Source organism: Danio rerio, chromosome 16, assembly GCF_049306965.1.
Source record: "Danio rerio strain Tuebingen ecotype United States chromosome 16, GRCz12tu, whole genome shotgun sequence".
In the NCBI taxonomy this organism is placed as follows: domain Eukaryota; kingdom Metazoa; phylum Chordata; class Actinopteri; order Cypriniformes; family Danionidae; genus Danio; species Danio rerio.
In genome coordinates this window covers 47,481,846-47,502,879 of record NC_133191.1, presented here as the reverse complement: position 1 = coordinate 47,502,879, position 21,034 = coordinate 47,481,846, and the positions used below count along the sequence as shown (strand labels likewise).

The window sequence follows — 21,034 nt, the reverse complement described above, 5'->3', positions numbered from 1 at the left end:
AAGTTCTGTGTAATAAACTTTAACAACAAAGGGGAAAGGTATTAAACACATGAAGAAAGGGAGCTGTAGAAAGGCAGCGAAAGCCCAGACAGCAGCTGAAATCTCTCAGTATTTATTTAGCAACCCTCATTCACACACCTGGTCCAGATTCCACTTGATTGCAAACACACACAGCTGAAGCAGTCCAGGACAAATCAGTTGTACTATAGACACAGCACACACACACACATCATTGCTGAGTCTTGTTTCTGTTTCAGAGCATCACATAAGCATTTTCCTTGCCTTGTCTAGCCGTGTTTTGACCATTGCCTTGTCTTACCATTTATATTGATTTTTTGCTACCTGTACTAACCTTTTGCCTGTTTTGACTACAATCTAGGATGATCTTTATGTTCCTGTTTGCTACCTGTTTGACCGTTGCCTGCCTGACTACTGTCCTTTATAAACTGCATGTGGATCCTCACCTCTGTTGTCCCAGACTCTTACGTGACGCCCTGACTGACTTATCTGAGATGTAAGAGCCGAACCACAGCAGTGTGGATCTTGAGATTAGTGGCGGGCAAAGACAGGCTTCATGAAATACTGAAACAGTTAAAGCAAATGTGTCGAAGCTTTGAAGCATATCGAAACCCCACTCTACAGTGACACCTAGTGGTCATTTTTTATGTTTTGCTCTGGAACAGCTTCAGCAAAAACACAGGTAAGCAAATTGAGGTATTAAACACACATTATAGAGTTGAGGTTTCAAGTGACTTAGTGAAGTGGTGAGAGTTCCAGACAAGCATGCAAATATAATGGGTTCGAATCCAGGGTGATGCAGCTATAGACGTTAGTATTTAAATGCTTTGTTCTTGTAATGTGTTTTGTTTTATCATTGGTCTGACATTCGAATACACTTTGTGAATAAATATGTCTTGTTTCGGTCATAAAACAGTAACATTATTAAAATAGATCAAGTCATTAATTCAGAGTATTTGTCAGGAATAAAACCTTTGCTGCACAATAACTGTGCACACACATAGTCCACTAGGCTACATAAGACAATATTTTCTGACACTGTCAGTCAAATGGAGATTTGCCAGGTCTCAAAACACATCTGAAGTGACCAATGCTTTGAATCGCTCTAGTCATGTGACCTGGTGTTTTAAAACACTTTAGTCACGTGACTAAGATGATTCGAAACATTCAGGTCATGTGACTAAAGTGTTTGGGCTCAGTTTCACATCAGCCATCCCTACTTGAGATGCACAATGTCTTTAGGGTTGCCAAGAGAATTAGGTTTTGGGATGAAATGAAAGTAGGCAGTGGCAAATATGGGCGATTGCCCAGGGTGCCATCTTTCTGGGGGCGGTACCAACCCACCCACACCAATTCATGTTTTTCGTGTTTATTTTATGCTTTTGAAATGCATTATGGGGCCTTGATCTTTCGTCCATCAACCTTCAACCTTGAAAACGTAAAAATAAGTGACTTTTATTAAAATTTTTAATAGTTTAAAGTGATATTTGTTTGGGTTGGTGTTGTATATTACCGTACAAAAACTTTTTAATAAACTGCCTGTTCATTTTTCTGATATTTTACAGACTCACTTCACTCTATATATTATTTCTTATACATTATATTATTTCAAACTACTAAAATGTCAATAAAAGTCACTGTAATAATCTGTAGAGTTGAAATTTCAACATCAAAAGTCGACAGAGCAGAGATCCACATCCTATGATGCAATTTACGACCATAAACAAAACACTGGTGAATCACAAAATACAGAAACTGTTTACAGCGTACAGGAGAAGATGTATGCCAGTATTTGATTTCCTTCAAAGCAAGCTGATTGGATTGTTGTTGTTTACTATTGTTGTGATCTCATATGATTGACAGGTTGTCCCGCCCCCACGCAAACTAAAATATCCCATTAAAAGAACCTTTCTGCTCATGTTATCTTTAGGAATAAGACATTTATTAATCAAATCACACATTTTCCACATCCAACTGAGACATAAACGGAAACGCACTAATATTGAAAGATATCTTGATAATAATATAATTCAATTGCTTGTGACTCATTCCGTGCTGCTGTCTGGTGAAAGGCCATTAGCATAAAGTGTTCAGTGAAGGAAGAGCATGGAGCCTAAACTCTAAGTGGTTTGAGGTTTTAAATCTTCCTTCCTGTTGTGTTCAAAGAGGGCTGTTCAGAGGAAGTGAAATCCAGTCACACTCTGTTTCACGAACTGATCATAAGGTTATTTTTTTCCTCAAACATCTGTCAGCATGGCAGCATTGTTTGGGATCTGGATGTTTAAAGTCATCTTCTTGGGATTAATAGATCCATCTCAAGCTTCAGTGCGTCCTCGCGTCTCATTCGCCCGTGGTAAGTGAAGCTCTGATAGCTTTATGGTAATAAGATATATTTGGGGATATATAGTAATTGCCAGATGTGCAAGTTGAGGATATGCTGGTAGACATGCTTGAGCTCCAGAAACCAGAACAGGATTTTTATTCGTCATTTGTGACTGCATTTCTGACAAAATCAGGGTTTTCAAACTTTCATAAACCCGGATTATCATCATCTTAAACAACTATTTTAACCCCATAAAAAGCTATTTTGACACTGTACAATCCCAAACTTGTGTTAATGTTCTTATTTGCATATATGCATGGTCATTGTCACAGACTGGACTACTAATGCAGCATTGGATGTTAACGTTTTTCATTCTTCATTTATATACTGCTATAAAATGTTATGTTGAATGGCCTTTTCAGCTGTGAAAGAGTATTTTTAATGTGTTTTCTTTTGCTTCATGCTTTGCACATTTATTGTATTAAAAGTGTAGTAAAGCCAAACAAAAAAATAATAAATTGAACATCATTTGTTTAACCAGTTTTACCTCCACCTACTTACAGTGGAAAAATATCTGTTAATTAACACTTTCCATATTTTGTGCTTCACAAGTTTTTTTTTTCTGTTTATTTTCATATATATAATGGTAATTGCATTATAGGATGTTGATCTCTGCTCTGTCAAATTTTGATGCTGAAAATTCAACTCTACAGTTTAACAAAGTGACTTTTTTGACATTTTAGTAGTTTGAAATCATATAATGTACAAGAAATAACATTAAGAGATAAACAAGTCTGTAAAATATCAGGAAATGTACAATTTGCAATTTACAGTGCAACACCAACACTGACAATATAACAGTTTAAACCACGGGTCACCAATCAAGGTCCTGGAAGGCCGGTGTCCCCGCAAGGTTTAGCTCCAACTTGCCTCAACACACCTACCTGGGTGTTTTAAGTATACCAAGTAAGACCTTAATTAGCTTGTTCAGGTGTTTTTGATTAGGGTAGGAGCTAAAATCTGCAGGACACCGGCCCTCCAGGAGCAAGTTTGGTGACCCCTGCTTTAAACTATTAAAAGCGTTAATAAAAGTCACCTTTTTGAGCTTCCAAAGGTTAAAGTTGTTGGAAGAAAGATCAAGATGCCATGACGCAATTCAAAAGCATATTAAAACATGAATCACAAAATATGGAAAGTTTTAGTTTTAAATAGTAATACTTTGGGTTTCATTTGTCAGTGTTAAATTTCATAAAGGCAAGTAAAACTTGTGGTAACCCTGTTTCTAAACCTGGTATTGACACCAAAAATAAAGACACTAACCCAGGGTTTATAAAGGGGCATTTTATTAATTCTCCGCATTGATTCTTAACACATGGTTAATTTTTAATGTAATTATTAGCATTAATTATTAACGTTTTGCATTAATTATTAATGTAAAAATGGAAGTAGGGTAATGTTGTTTATACAGGTTTTGGAATGGCCCTGGTTAACTATTTCAACTATCAAAAAATAAAATTTCCTTAATGAATAAATGACAAATTGTTAACATGACTTCTAAACAACATAATAAAATATTAATAATATACAAAAATAATAATAAAATAGGCTTTATTTGTGAACTACAAACCGTTTTTGAATATGATTGCATTATTATGAGATTAATCTTACAATTTTTTAGCGTAGAATAACTTCACCAATTGAGTCATGTTTGGCAAACACTATTTCTGTGCATGTTTTGCAACCATGATTCTCTTAACTTGTGAGTTGTGGTTTTGTTTGTTATTATTACCCATTACTGTTGTTCTGCAAATGGTCTAAACGTTGCAGGGTTCTGATGGTGGAAACCACCGCTAGCCGATCATACCAACCACACGGTTTCTGAGCTCAGTTCATCACTGAAGACATGCATGGTGAAAAGCTCAATTTAGATAAGTGGATTTCTCATGAAAAAAGAAATTGTACACTCTCTGCTGCGTTTTACTTATAACTAATATATGTGGCTGCACTTGAAAGAGGAACTGCTTTGAAATGTTTTTGTCATGCTTCTTCTAATAAACACTGAAGTTTGGGCTTTTATTTGATGCATTTATTCAGCAAAGATGCATCAAACTGATCAAAATTGGCAGTAAAATTATTAGAATCATTTTTGCTCTTTTGAACTCTCTATTAATCAAAACATTCTGGTGTACACATAAATATTAAGCAGCATAATTGTTTTCAAAATTAATATTATTAAATGAGCAACAAATTTTATCAGCATATTAGAAGGATCTATGAAAGATTAATTGACACTGTAGCTTAGTGTATAGGTGTTGAAAATTCAGCTTTGTATCATAGGAATAAATTACGACATTCAGTTGGTAGGGTCAGAATTTAGTGTCAACATAAAAGCATGGATCCATCCTGCCTTCTAACAACAGTTCAGGCTCGTGGTGGTGTAATGGTCTTGGGGGATATTTTCTTGGTACTCTTTGGGCCCATTAGTACCAATTTGCCATCGTGCAAATGTCACAGCCTGAGTATTGTTGCTGACGCTGTCCATCCCTTTATGACCAAAGTGTTACCATTTTCTGATGGCTACTTCCAGCAGAATAACACTGCATGCCATAAAGCGCGAATTATCTCAGACTGGTTCTTGAACATGACAAAAAATTCACTGTACTCAAATAACCTCCACAGTCACCTGATCTCAATCCAATAGAGCACCTCTGGGATGTGGTGGAATGGGAGATTCGCATCATGGATGTGCAGCTGACAAATCTGCCACAACTGTGTGATAATTTCATGTCAATATGTACTAAAATCTCTGAGTAATATTTCCAGTACCTTGTTGAATCTACGCCACAAAGGATTAAGGCAGTTCTGAAGGCAAAAGGGGGTCCACTAGTAAGGTGTATCTAATAAAGTGGCCGGTGTGTGTGTGTGTGCATATATATATATATATATATATATATATATATATATATATATATATATATATATATATATATACACTGACCGGCCACTTTACTATGTTATAATTTACATCAAGGGTTCTTAAACTCGGTCCTGATGGTCTGATGTGCTGCAGTTTTTAGCTCCAACTTGCCTCAAAACACTAGCAAGGATATTTCTAGAACCCTAGTTAGAGTTTGATAAGCTGGCCCAGGTGTTTCTGATTGGGAATTGAGTTCAAATTTGCAGGACACTGGCCCTCCAGGACAAAGATTAAGAACATTGATTTATAGTATAATCTAGTGTTAACATCCTCTTATAAGACACTCTGGGTGACATTTCTGTTTGTGCAGGATTACTAAACCTCAGCACATGGGTTGTGCCTGTTTCCGCAGATCAAAAAGAGGAAAGGAGTGTCAGTGTTGAGGGTTCATTGCAAAACTGTGAAATGTAAACACAATTTAAAAGTCAACAGCAAGTTATGAATATTAAAAATGATAAAAAAGTGTGAATATGTAAAAGTGCCAGTCTGATTTCTTCATATTTTCAGATTTAAGTTTTGCATGTATAAATTGACGATTGGTCACAATAATAAATGTATTTGTTTGTTGTGATATAGTAAATCATAAAATGTAGATTTAAGATATAGAATTGAAAGCACTGGTGTTGTATGAAAATATTGTCTATATTAATGTGTCAGTAAACAGTGTAACTTAATAAACATACAGTACCTGAAAATGAAAATGCTTAAAAAAAAACCATCTACACATACAGTATAACTGTGGGCTTCCTTAAGCAATCACACACAGCATTGGTTTTCCTGCATGAGAAGACTTTATTTAGCCACATTTCGATTAGACTAGTGAGAATCATTTAAGAAATTTATGCAGACAATATTTTTTTACAACACATTTACTTGTGTGTTTTGCCCAGCGTGAACTACAGTAGATGCTCTTAGGCTGCATTCATACTAGTGTAAAAACACTCCTTGTCTATACTGCCATCTTTACCACGTTTCTGAATGATAATCATGCCTTTCATGTTCACTGGGCAGGCATATAGTATGTCAAAATCCGTACTTGAAGTGTACTGCAAGTATATAATGGCAATATGAGAGGAGCCATGCATATCAGAGAATGATACACGACCAATCAGAGAGTAATTGTGAATAGCCATACATGCATTTTAAAAGGTTTTATACTAAAATATAACACAAACGTGGATGCCAGGCATAACTGTATTAAAATGACTGTGCATTTCTGAGTGTGCTTCACACAGGTGAGTGGGCTTGACAAACCACTTGTAGAAACACTTTTCTCTGTATATGCAGATACTTAAACTGCGTTCTACAAGGATAACGACAATGAAAACAATGTTTACCAGTGAATGAACCACAAATCATGTTGCACTACTTGTTTTCATGTTTGCACAATATCTTGCACAACATTGTTCTGTCTTGATGTAGATGTAAAAGTAATTGCATAGTCTCTCTTGGGTTATGTGTATAATTCAGGTACATGTAAAGATAGCAGTTAGAATAGTTAGATTATCATGTTAGGTTTAAATGAATTTGGCAGGGCCGGAGTGGGACTCCTTTTCAGCCCTGGAGATTCAAGCATTAGACCGGCCCACCTCAGTTCACGACTGACTATATTAAAATAACGTCATATCCAAATCCGTTTCTAATGGACTATCACGTCTTTTTCAAGAAAACAGCTGCTTTAGAACTTCAAATGTTCAACAACCCTAACAGTATTAAATGTCTTAACAATAAAAAAAAAATAATAATAATAATAAATTACTCAGTTAAGATTCGAAACCGGGTCAGCAGCGTCATAACGCAACATGCTGACCACTGGACCACAACACATCACCACTGAACCGTTACATCATCATTAACCTGGAGGCTTCATCTTGCTCACGAAGCTGTAAGAAAATAGATAAAAAGAGCGAAGCTGCGGCAAAATAATGAATAAAAAGAGTGAGGCTGTGGTCAAATAAATAAATAAATGAAAAAAGTGCGACTGCTGAGAGCAACAGAGTCTGGGGCTAAGGACACTGGCCAATGCGGCCAAAAAAAAATAGACCAGCCCACCGGGAATTCTTCCGGTCCTCCCGATTAGCCTATCCGGGCCTGCATCTGGTGGTTTAAAATAGCTCTTTTATCTAGTCCTGTGTTCATATTTACGATTACGTTTATTCATGTATCTCAACTAAAATAAAAAATCAATTTGACTCAACGTTGTGTCAACTTGAAACACTTATGCACTAGTGTTAGACAACAACTTCTTTTTGATGAGTGCCATTTACTATGGATGTCGATTTGTTAAGTTATTTTCTAAATAATAATTTAAAAGCCAAAATTGTGTACTGTAATATCGTAGTATGGAATAAGATTTCTTAATTTCTCCTCTTGAATGTCTTATGTAACCTTATTAAAACTAAACATGGGTTTACAAACAAATCAGTAAAAAAACTGTTCATCCAAACAGAAGCGTCTAGTCTTAGTCTGTGCAATGAAACAGCCCCTGCAACCTTTTAGTGTTGACAGCATATTGATTGTTTGTGTTGCTAAGGGTGCATAAATACGCGTGTGACATGAATCAGTCATAGCTGTGCATTATAGTGAATAAATAATCAACTTCAAAGTGAAAAATGGAAATGAGTTCAGTGCAGTCGTAGAGTCACATCACTGATCTCCAAACATAACCCGTCGGTTGTTGTTTTTGTGTTTCCACAGGAAGTTCAGAGCGTGTGTTGGGCATCTACAGCAGCTCTACACTGAAAAACACCTCCACTCTGCTGCTCAGCACAGATGAAGACACATTGTTTGTTGGCGCTCGAGACGCTTTGTTCTCTCTGGACGTCAGTCAGTCTGATAGTATTACACTCAAAGATGAGGTGATCCAGATATTTCAGTTTACAAAATGAAATCTCATTTTGGCATGATGAAGACTGTACTAGACTTGGAGAACATTTTACAACATAATATTCATAGTTAAAATGTTTTTACAGTTGAAATGGACACCATCTTCAGACCAAACAAAAACCTGTAGAGTGGCATCAAAGCTGGTATGTGGCACTGCTAATGTTATTCTACACAAAAAAATTACAATTTTTACATTTAGTCATTTAGCAGATGCTTTTATCCAAAGCGACTTACAAATGAGGACAAGGAAGCAATTTACACAACTATAAGAGCAACAATGAATAAGTGCTATAGGCAAGTTTCAGGTCTGTAAGGTCTAAGAAGGAAAGTTTTTTTTTTTGTTAGTTTTTTGGGTACAGTTAGTGGTATATGTATATAATATATATAATTATAAATATATATATATATATATATATATATATATATATATATATATATATATATATATATATATATATACACACACATATATATATATACACATATATATATATATATATATATATATATATATATATATATATATATATATATATATATATATATATATATATATATATATATATATATACACACACATATATATATATATATATATATATATATATATATATATATATATATATATATATAATTAGAAATTAGAAATTATATATAATTAGAAATCAATTATAAATAAACATTATATAAAATATACCATATGTCCAATTGTGCTCTCTCTCTCTCTCTCTCTCTCTCTCTCTCTCTCTCTCTCTCTTAATTCAATTCAATAATTGCTTTATAGGCATGACAATTGTTACAAATGCATTGCCAAAGTAGTTATAAAATTTACATAAAAAGTAACATACATATATAATAAAAAACAAAACAAAACATACAGTAAATAGTAGTAGTAGCAAAAAAAAAATATATATATATAATAATTAAATAGAATATCAACAATACATAATATTATTCAATATATCACATTAACATTCAATATATTATATTATTATTCAACATTAATTATTCATACAAATCAATACAAAAATAGATCAGAATAAACTGTACATTTTTAGGATAAAACAGTAATAAAAACAATAATAATCAGTATGTTTACAATGATTCATTTATAATCATCTAGGTGTGTGTGTGTGTTTCTCTCTCGCTCTCTCTTTCTCATGTATATATATTCTTTTTTTTTTTCTTCTGTAGGAAGTCTTATTTGTTTTATTGCAGTTAGAATAAAAGCAGTTTTAAATCTTTTAAAATCATTTTAAGGTCAATATTATTAGCCCCTAAACACTATATTTTTCATATAACAATATATTTTAGTCTACAGAACAAACCAGAACAATAAGTTGCCTAATTACCCTAACCTGCCTAATTAACGTAATTAAGCCTTTAAATCTTACTTTAAGCTGAATACAATCTCAAGTCTCAATCAACTGTATATGTAACTCATTAAATTTGCTTAATGTCTCTTATAGTTTATTTAGGATAACTTCAAAAGACTTCAAAATGTACAACACATAATGTGCATACATGATATTATTTGACCTTTGAGTTTAAGTTAAATAAAAACATAAATGTATTTAAACTTTTATTTGATAAAATCATGTTGGTCCAACTCAATTGCACTTAACTGTAATTAAAAATATTCATACGAAATATATATATATATATATATATATATATATATATATATATATATATATATATATATATATATATATATATATATATATATATTCATTCATTCATTCATTTTCTATTCGGCTTATCTAGTAAAATTTTATGTACTGTCATCATGGCAAAGATCAAATAAATCAGTTATAGAAATGAGTTATTAAAACCATTATGTTTAGAAATGTGTTGAAAAAATATTCTCTCCTTCAAGCAGAAATTTCAAACAGAATTTTTTTTTCAAAAAAAATCAACAGGGGGACTAATAATTCTGACTTCAACTGTATATATAGATGGTGCAAAACAAATTTAGTGGATGGAAATTCTGCCCTCAATTAAATTATGTTCACAATGAGTTTTTTTTGGGGGGGTGTACTAGTATCCTAAAAAACTCTAGTAAGATATTATGTACTGTTATCATAGCAAAGAAAAAAGAAATCAGTTAGAAATTAGCTATTAAAAGTAATCCGTTTAGAAATGTGTTAAAATAATCTTCTCTCTGTTAAACAAAAAATGGAGAAAAATGTACAAGGGGTTAATATTTCTAAAGTCAACTGTATCTTAACCAAAATAATACTATTTGAATAAAACAGAAAATACTCTGTTTCTTTGTATTTACAATTTATGTTTATGTGTTTAAGTAAAACCTATTTTTTGTTTTGATGACATGTTTTTTAAATCTATAAAATGAATTGCCATATAATATTATAATTTTATATACAAATATATAATTTTAAGAGTTAAGACATCAACATTTTGATGGAATGACCCTCTTATTCTGACCAATTGTCATTTATTTAGGAAAAAAGCAGAAAAAAGTTACATTACAGATCCAGACAAATGGCAATCATCAAATGATTGACCCTTAATGCCATTAAAGAGACTTTAAACAAGCTTGATATTCATTTTAAGATACCTCTTAATTTTGACATTTTATACTTCTCCACACAGGACTGTGGAAACTTCATCAGTATTCTACAGTTTTTCAACTCTACACACCTCTACGCCTGCGGGACAAATGCATATAAACCACAAGCAATCATCATTGTAAGTCAAATAAAACCACATAAATTACACAGATCAATAAATGAGGATAAATGAATTATTACTTGAGGGATGGACTGTCACTGCTCAGACTGGACATCTCTGTTTTAGCCAGCAAGTTCTCTGAATGCAAACATCGACAAAAAAGATGCCAAAAACTGCTGTCCCTTCAGCTCCACGCAGAGGAACACAGCCATCATTGTTGGTGAGAAAACACGTCAGCTCAAAGATCATATCTAATGCATTCACACACAAAGTCAGCATGAAATCATACTACTGTACAATAATGTACATACTATGATACATATCTGAGGAAAAAGACTCAATTGAGTATTGAATAGTTTTTATTTGGGTTGGGTAGATTTTATGTGAGGCCCTTTTTTAATGTGATTTTAAATTTTTACATAACATTTTCAGAGATCTGATCAAAAGGCTACCCTATCTTTCTGCTATTTGCATGTTGTCGAGACTCTGTTATTTTGTAGCGACCTTTTACAGGAGGGCTCAGATAAAAATGTACCACAGATTCATCTTTCATAATAAATTTGACTTTTTAGCTTTAGTAAGTGTGTTGTCTTGGTGTTTAGGTGTAAACAACATCTGCCAAGGTATGATGCTTAGTTTAAGCTCAAAAGATGCTCAAAGTTTAAAGCTTTTACAAAATTAGCTTTTTAAAATTTAGCTTTTTTGAATGGCGGGTAGAAACTACAATATTTCAAAAGTTCACACTTAGCTAATGGTTGATTACAGTATAAAGCATGTTTGGCGTGCTGTCCCAGGAGAGAGCCCTGAGCTCATAAGATCATTGAGTCCTGGGCTCCCTCCCGTTTCCAAGGAGTTTGAGCTCCGGTAGGTCTCGATAACTCCCCTGCTTATTTATGGCTAATGATTGCCATAATTGGGATTGCTACGGAGAGATATACTGTTGATTAAGAGCTCATCTATCGTGCTAATTTGGTTTGGTCAATTCACCTATGTCGCATGTTTTTGGACTGTGGGAGGAAACCAGGGAACCCTGGGGAAACCCACGCAAGCATGGTGGAAACATGCAAACTCTGCACAAAAATGTCAACTGGACTGTTAAAGACTATGACCAGTTGCATTCTTGCTGTGAGGTAACAGAGCTAATCATTGGGCCGCCGTGCCGGTCAATTAAGGAAAAGGAGGAGAGGTAGGAGTGGAAGGGGAGATTCTTCAATACAAAGATGACTGAGGTAAGAAACTATGCTTATTTATAGTGACTTAGGAATCATCTGGTGAATCATGAAGTGCTTACGCAGCACCAGCTGTGGTCAATCATAAGCACGTAATCTTCTCGAAATTAGTTAATAAACTTCACTAAGTTTGGTTGGCTGGTGACATCACAAACCCTAAAATGTACATAAATCCCACCCCTGGCCATTATATTTCTTTAAACATGCACAAAATAATTAGCCAATCAGGGCACACTGATCCATCTGACCAATCAGAGGCCATTGTTTATTTTTTAGGGAGGGGCTTCATACAGTATAATCAGAAAGTTAAAAGACTGTTTTTAGGTGGATGACACAAAACTAAAATAAAACAATGCAAACAATATTGAGATTTTATTTCAAACATAGAACAAACACATTTAAGCGAACCCCATAAACGCAAACAAGCCTTGAATTAAAGCTGATTTTTAAAATGATGACCTCTTTGTTTACAGATGGAGAGCTGTATACAGCAACCAATGTCGGCTTCTTCGGGGACAAAAACGTAATTTCTCGCTGTCATAGTAGAGGAACACACAACAACTTGGAGCTTGAGACTGTACCGAAATTGCTACAGGGTTTGTTTGTTTTTCTGTAAAAATATTAATGCTGCCATGATGCTAATAACACATACAAGGCAAATGTTCTTGATGTCCTTACTTTAATATAGGCTGACACAGGAGTTGTTGGTTTGATTTGAGTTTACTTTACAAAACTCCTTCATGGGTGATTACAGTAACCTTGAGCAAACATAGGCTACTATTTTTATAGATTGAATAAGTTCCTTTTTGTTTTTTGTCTTAGAGCCTGTATTCATAAGCTCAACACATGTCGCCAGTGAAGGGAAGATCCTGCTGTTTTTTACTGAGAATGGGGACTTGAGCGGAGACTATTTTGGAAACTCTTTTACTGTGTCTCGTGTGGCACAGGTCTGCACGGTAAGACTTACAGTAATAATTAACCCTTAATCAAGTAACCCTTATGGTCACATAAACATATGACTTATGACATACGAGTCTTTACTATTATTCAATTTATTATTACTATTTTCGAGTATTCAGGAAATAACAAAGTAAGCTGATTGCTGTAGTATATTTCATCTTATTCTTAATACAACGTTCATTATCCACACGGATAAAATAATGATGTGCACAGATGTTTACTTAAAGTATTTATTAGCAAACATGATATAAAATGATGTGATATTTTAGCCTTGAGAAAAAGGTTTTATTAGTTTTTATATTTTTTATGAATAATGCCACCTTTCTGTCTGTGATGGTACTGCACTTCAACTGTAACGATAATTAATTGACTCTTTATTAATTTTTTTTTCTAATGTTAGGCAGAAAAGGGACCTAATATAAGAACTATAATAACTTATATTTAACCTGTCCTCTCATTTGAGTCATAAAACACCGAAGCAGCACAAGAAGGAAGCGTTTGAGCTTGTCTGTTTTATAGGCTCCTCAAAACTAAATTTTTAATGACGTAATTCTTTATATCAGGATGACAATGGAGGAACCCTCACCTTACAAAGACGATGGACATCTTTTGCTAAGGCTCAGCTGGTCTGCCAACAAGGAGAAGATCTTCAGTTCAACAAACTTCAGGATATTGTCAAACTTTCCCCATCCGACAGTGATTCTCCAGACAAGACGCTGTTCTACGGGGTCTTCACTTCACAACGGTGACAAACATTTCTAGCAAATGCTCCATCATACTGTTCTGAAAGGTCTTGGGTTTTCTGTTTAAACATTTTCTTCCCATGTTTCTCTTATTCAGGTCGGTTTCATCTGGTCTGTCAGCGGTGTGTGCTTTCAGTCTGACGGATATTAAAGCTGCGTTTTCAGGGAATTACAAGACATTCGACTTGAGAGGAAATCACTGGTCACCTCAGCCAAATACAGACGGCAAACTCGGCAAGGTAACAGACTGAGAGAGATGTAATCTGTAACTTCACGAATCTTCCTAAATTTAGTTGAGGAAAAAAAATAATTATAAATAATTATAAATAGTTATAAACATAATTCAAGTTTAAAAAAATATTACTTTATTGTTTATTTTATTTGTATTTATTTGTACCATATTAGATATATTTTACTATATATATATATATATATATATATATATATATATATATATATATATATATATATATATATATATATATATATATATATATATATATATATATTTATTTATTTATTTATATATATATATATATATATATATATATATATATATATATATACAGTTGAAGTCAGAATTATTAACCCTCCCTTTTATTTTTATATATTTTTTTTATATCTCCAAAATGATGTTTAACAGAGCAAGGAAATGTTCACAGTGTTTGATAATATGTTTTTTTCTGGAGAGAGTCTTATTTGTTTTATTTCGGCTAGAATAAAAGCAGTTATAAATTTCTCAAACACCATTTTAAGGACAAAATTATTAGCCCATTTAAGCACTAAATTAAATTTTTTTTTTACTGTCTACAGGACAAACCATCGTTATACAATAACTTGCCTAATTACTCTAACCTGCCTAGTTAATCTAATTAACCTAGTTAGGCTTTAAATGTCACTTAGAAGTGTCTTGAAAAATATCTAGTAAAATATTATTTACTGTCATCATGACAAAGAAACTATTATGATTTAATTTATGATTTACTTTTATGATTAAAACTTTTATGATTTGAAACTTCTCTCCTTTAAACAGAATATATATATATATATATATATATATATATATATATATATATATATATATATATATATATATATATAATGCTGTTTATTATAGCATTATTAAATTATACAATATTATAATATTATTTCATATTATTATTATTATTACTTTGTATATTTTTCATGAATATTTGTTACTCTGAATGTTTAAGGACATTTAATTTCCCCAAAAGTTATTTTTAACATTAAAGTAGACACTTAACTTTCACTTAATACATTTTCTTTCTAAACAAAATCTAAGCTTTGGCCCATAAATGGCTGGAATACAGACATTGTATTTAATATATATCTTTTTTAATGAACACAGTAAAAAGAAACAACTATTAATGACTATTAATGACACTCCTCATGAAGTCTGTGTTGTTGTTTATTAACAATATTTCATTCAACTGAGCCAGAAGGATACAGTACATGGGTTAACGTCTAAAAATGGCATAACCCTATAACCGGATTTCTCTCATGTTTTCACAGTGTGGATTATTTAATGACACTGACAGCGTGTTGAACAGAGTGAAAAAGAGCTTCCTGACCGAAAACGTTGTGCATCCAATGGATAAAACACTGCTTCTGTCCTCCGCAGAAGAGCAATATACTCGTCTAGCTGTTCACAGGGCTCAAGCTGTAGATGGACAAACTTACACCATCCTGTACCTGCTCACCGGTGAACATACAGTCTTTTCTGGTTTACAGTATTCTTATTTTATCCTATGTTTCTGTATGTCCAGACTTTTCCCTGTTGCCCATTTCTGCTCATGAATATTTTCTTTAGAGTCTGGATTTCTTCATAAAGTGGTCCTGCTTGCTGAAGGTCCTCATATCATCGAGGAGATTCAGATTTTTAAGCAGCCACAGATTGCGAAAAACATCCTCCTGTCCAAAAGCAAGGTTTTAAAGCATTCTCTTTCCCCTCTTTACCTGGTTATCATTTTGATCTATTCTGTTTCATTCTAATAAAACAATGCTTGGTCTTGAAATTGAGTCATATTTTATTAGATGTACAATAGATGCACATCATGTCCTGCTCTGTTTGAATCTCCAGAGTGTGCTGTTCATCGGCTCTTCTGAGGGAGTGTTCAGAGTGCCGCTGTCAAACTGTTCAGCTTATCCAAACTGTGCAGAGTGTGTATTGGCACGTGACCCGTTCTGTGCCTGGGACACAGAGACCAGAGCCTGCACTGCTGTGTCTGAAACAAAGTCTACCCTGTGAGTTCACACTTCTGCACCAACGTCTGATCTTATGAAATTATCTCTATTATGGTCACAAAGTGGGTATTCTCTGGATTTTACTGTATTTTACTAGTATTTTACTGAAGTTTCAGTATTTTCAATTAAGCTTTATTTGATTAATAGTTTAGTTCATTTTTAATAGTTTATTTAGCTTTCATTTTCTATTTAGCTAAGATTTCAAGGCAACAATCATAAATTGTTTAATTTGATTTTAATGTTTATTCATTTATTTCCCTTCGGCTTATTTAGCAGGGGTCGCCACAGCGAAATGAACCACCAACTATGTTTTAAGCAGCAGATGCCCTTACTTTAATTTAATTGAATTATTTAATTTAATTTAATTTAATTTAATTTATTAATTAGTCTGTCTGTCTGTTTATTTAATTAATTAATTAATTAATTTACATTTTTCATCTAAAAACTAATGATTTTAAATTTATTTAAAACTATATAATATAATAATATAATGAAATACAAATCAAAGTAAATTTGGAAATCACTACTTTATTTTTTTTACCATACTGTCCCAACTTTTTCTAATTTGGGGTTGTATATTTGTGTTTTAATTGAATTAATGAAAACGTTTTTAAAAATGTATGTGTATAAACTAGTTTTAGTGTTAGCAATAACAACACAAGAAAAAAGCCCTAGTTTTTAAGTCCTTTTATCTGAAATAACAGATACCACTGTACTATTCTTATGTTTTTGTGTCTCAAACACAGGCGGCAGGACGTGGAAAGAGGAAATGTCACAGAACAGTGTATAGAGTTCAGAAATACTGCTGCAGGTAAACCGCTTCTGTGAGAACCAAATGATTTGTAGACCTTAGATGTTTATTTTTAGCTCAACCCCAATTTGTTTTATCACACTTTTTATGTGAAGGTGCAAGAAGTATCTTAATTCCTGTAAAAATAAATCATAAAATTTGTGGGTAATAGCTGAAAAGAGGTTTTCAAGCATCTTATCTTTAGTAAAGTTATTAGTTAGACAGTTAACCTGCATTTGATATTCTTTTTATTGATACATAAAGTTAATTTTGATGCACAAAGTAAACATAAAATTTGATATACAAACTAAAACAGGATGTTTAGATTTCTTTTTGTTTTGTAATTAAATACAATAAAAAATAATATATATATATATATATATATATATATATATATATATATATATATATATATATATATATATATATATATATATATATATATATATATATATATATATATATATATATACTTACCGGTCACTTTTTTAGGTACACCTGTCCAACTGCTAGTTAAGAAAAATTTCTAATCAGCCAATCACATGGCAGCAACTCAGTGCATTTAGGCATGTATGTAGACATGGTCAAGACGATCTGCTGCAGTTTTAACCAAGCATCAGGATGTGGATGAAAGGTGATTTAAGAGACTTTGAACATGGCATAGTTGTTGGTGCCAGATGGACTGGTCTCAGTATTTCAGAAACTGCTGATCTACTGGGATTTTCACGCACAACCATCTTTAGGGTTTACAGAGAATGGTCCAAAAAAGAGAAAATTTCCAGTGAGCGGCAGTTCTGTTGGCACAAATGCCTTGTTGATGCAGAGGTGAGAGGAGAATGGCCAGACTGGTTTGAGCTAATAGTAAGGCAACAGTAACTCAAATAAGCACTCGTTACAACCGAGGTCTGCAGAAGAGCAACTCTGAACGCACAGAACGTCGAACCTTGAAGCAGATGGGCTACAGCAGCAGAAGACCACACCAGGTGCCACACTTGTCAGCTAAGAGCAGGAAACTGAGGCTACAATTCACGCAGGCTCGACAAATGTGGACAATAGAAGATTGGAAAAAATGTTGCCTGGTCTGATGAGTCTCGATTTTTGCTGCCACATTCGGATGGTGGGTCAGATTTAGGCATCAACAGCATGAAAGCATGGATGCGTCCTGCTTTGTAACGGTTCAGGCTGGTGGTGGTGGTGAAATGGTGGGGGGGATATTTCCTTGGCACACTTTGGGCCCATTGGTACCAATTGAGCATCGTGTCAATGCCACAGCCTACCTGAGTATTGTTGCTGATCATGTCCATCCCTTTATGACTACAGTGTACCTATCTTCTGATGGCTACTTCCAGCAGGATAACATGCCATGTAAAAAAGCGCAAATCATGTCAGACTTGTTCTTGAACATGACAATGAGTTCACTGTGCTCAAATGGCCTCCACGGTCACCAGAACTCAACTCAATAGAGCACCTTTGAGATGTGTTGGAACAGAAGATTCACATCATGGATGTTCAGCAGGGCCGGAGTGGGACTCCTTTTCAGCCCTGAAGTTTCAAGCCTCAGATCGGCCCACCTCAGTTCACAACTGACTATTTTAAAATAACGTCATATCCAAATCAGTTTCTAATGGACTATCATGTCTTTTTCAAGAAAACAGCTGCTTTAGAACTTCAAATGTTCAACAATCCTAACAGTATTAAATGTCTTAACAATAAAAATGAAAAAAATAAATAAATAAATTACTCAGTTGAGATTCGAAACCAGGTCAGCAGCGCCATAACGCAACATGCTGACCACTGGACCACAACACATCACCACTGAACCGCTACATCATCATTAACCTGCAGGCTGCATCTTGCTCACGAAGCTGTAAGAAAACAGATAAAAAGAGCGGAGCTGCTGCAAAATAATGAATAAAAAGAGTGAGGCTGTGGTCAAATAAATAAATGAAAAAAGTGCGACTGCTGAGAGCAACAGAGTCTGAAGCTAGGGACACCGGCCCTCACGGCCAAAAAAAACGGCCCGGCCCACCAGGAATTCTTTCGCTCCTCCCGATTAGCCAATCCGGGCCTGATGTGCAGCCAATAAATCTGCAGCAACTGTGTGATGCTTTCATGTCAATATGGACCAAAATCTCTTGAGGAATATTACCAGTACCTTGTTGAATCTATGCCATGAAGGATTAAGGCAGTTCTGAAGACAAAAGAGGGTCCATCCCAGTAAATAGTAATGTGTACCTAATAAAGTGGCCAGTGAGTGTATATATATTTTACATTAAGCAAAGTTTAAAAGTTTCCCCTTACAGATTTTAATTTCAGTTTATATAAACTTTTACATTGACCTTTAACCGTTTACATTTAAATTAAAATATAATAATATAATTCATTCACAATAAATATAAATAAAATAACTCTGATTGTCGTCTAGCTTGTAAAGTCCAAAACACACTTGTTGATTGCCTCATTATGATGAACTCTATGTCATTTTGAATGAAAGCATCTGCAAAGTGAATAAATATTAATATCTAACTGTAAAACTTCTGAACTGTCTGTCTTTCTCCAGTGTTGTTCAAGACTGCACACTTGAATGAAATTGTGGTCCTGCCCTGTCAGTCAAAATCCAAACTGGCGAAGATGACCTGGAGATTCTCAAACAACAGCCTCGTTCCCCAGTTCCCGTACCTGCAGTGGACGGATGGCAGTCTGGTCTTCCCCGTCTCTCTAGAGACCACAAACACCTACCGCTGCGTGTCTGAGGAGCTGGGCTTTCAGCAAACCATCGCCACCTTTTCTGTAAATCTCCCTGTGGTTCCTCGATCTCGCATGTCTCCATCACACCAGCAGCCTGAGCACATTGACTTCACCACAATTGAGCTTGATGAATCTGAACCTATAAATGAAGAAAAAATAAATGACAGGAGCGAGGAAAAACAAGCCAGCACTTATCACGATGCTGGAAAAGACACTCTGTGCATCTCACAGAAGAGCTACTACTCTGAAATGGTCGCTGTCTGCATCTTTTTTGTCATTTTTTGTTTCTGCATACTGGCTTTTTTTGTGGTCCTGTGGAGGAATGGCAAGAGGTGCAACAAAATTTTACCTCAGGAGCAGCCTCAGAAAGGCACAGAGTCGGACAAAATCTGCCAGACAGAACTGTAACAAAAGCAGAGCTAAAAGAGCTGTATCAGGGTGCTGGATGAGTCATTCTTGATCCACAGTTTGGAAAATAACAACGTTTACGCTTCGAAATGAATCAGAGGGGATCGGTGTAATGGGTTTAATATGGGTCATGGGATTTAAAATCATTTTTGATATGTGTGATATTTAATGTAATCATATTATTTTATCTAAAAACAGGGTTAGTCAGCTCTGACACATGAATGAAGACTTGTTTGTACCATTTAAAGTCTTAATAGAACTTTAACATACACTCTAAAAATGCTGGGTTGTCTTAATGCAACATTGGGTCAAATATGTACAAATCCAAAAATTGTATTTAAAAAACATTATTCAACCCAACTGATAGATTTGTCGATTAAGTGCTCAGCATAAATGAATACACCCCTCACAAATCTATTTTAAATATAAAATATATCTAAATATATCTATATCTATATCTATATAAATATATCTTATCTATCTAAAATATATTTTTAAATGCATTAAAAGGAAAAATCAAAAGAAACAACAAATATTATAATGTTACATTTTTTCTTTTTTTCTTTTTTTGCAAAATTTTTCTTGAATTTAATTGTATTATCTTTCAATTTCTAAACATGTTTGGTGACTTAAATATTCAATTCAATTCCTCTTTATTTGTTTAGCACTTTTACAATGTAGATTGTGTCAAAGCAGCATCACATAGTAGATTATAGTAAACTGAAACATATAATTTTTAGTAAATATATCTGTTTAATAAATCTGTTTTGTTCAACTGCACCAAAATACATTGCCTACATATGCACTGGATAAAAAAAAATATATTATTTTGTAAATGAGGTGTACTCATTTAAAACAACTCGTCTCAATGTTCAGCTGACAAAACGTTTCTAAAAGACTTTGAGTGGACAAACATTTCATTAAAAGATTTTAAATAATAATGCAATATGGGACATTTATACAGTGAATATTGTAAACACTGTGAGACTCAAA

At 33.8% G+C, this 21,034-nt stretch overlaps 1 protein-coding gene across 1 annotated transcript; it reads left to right on the top strand.

The window, feature by feature from the left end:
• The first annotated feature begins 2,210 nt into the window (after nt 1–2,210).
• On the top strand, nt 2,211–20,449 carry sema4aa (sema domain, immunoglobulin domain (Ig), transmembrane domain (TM) and short cytoplasmic domain, (semaphorin) 4Aa). Its single transcript, XM_009292609.5, has 14 exons — nt 2,211–2,371; nt 8,016–8,176; nt 8,291–8,347; nt 10,821–10,916; nt 11,025–11,118; nt 12,601–12,723; nt 12,950–13,083; nt 13,651–13,832; nt 13,928–14,069; nt 15,364–15,553; nt 15,662–15,777; nt 15,932–16,095; nt 16,842–16,906; nt 19,446–20,449. The coding sequence occupies exons 1-14, from the start codon at nt 2,272–2,274 to the stop codon at nt 20,039–20,041; spliced, it is 2,220 nt and encodes a 739-aa protein (XP_009290884.1). The 5' UTR covers nt 2,211–2,271; the 3' UTR covers nt 20,042–20,449.
• The last annotated feature ends 585 nt before the right edge of the window (nt 20,450–21,034 follow it).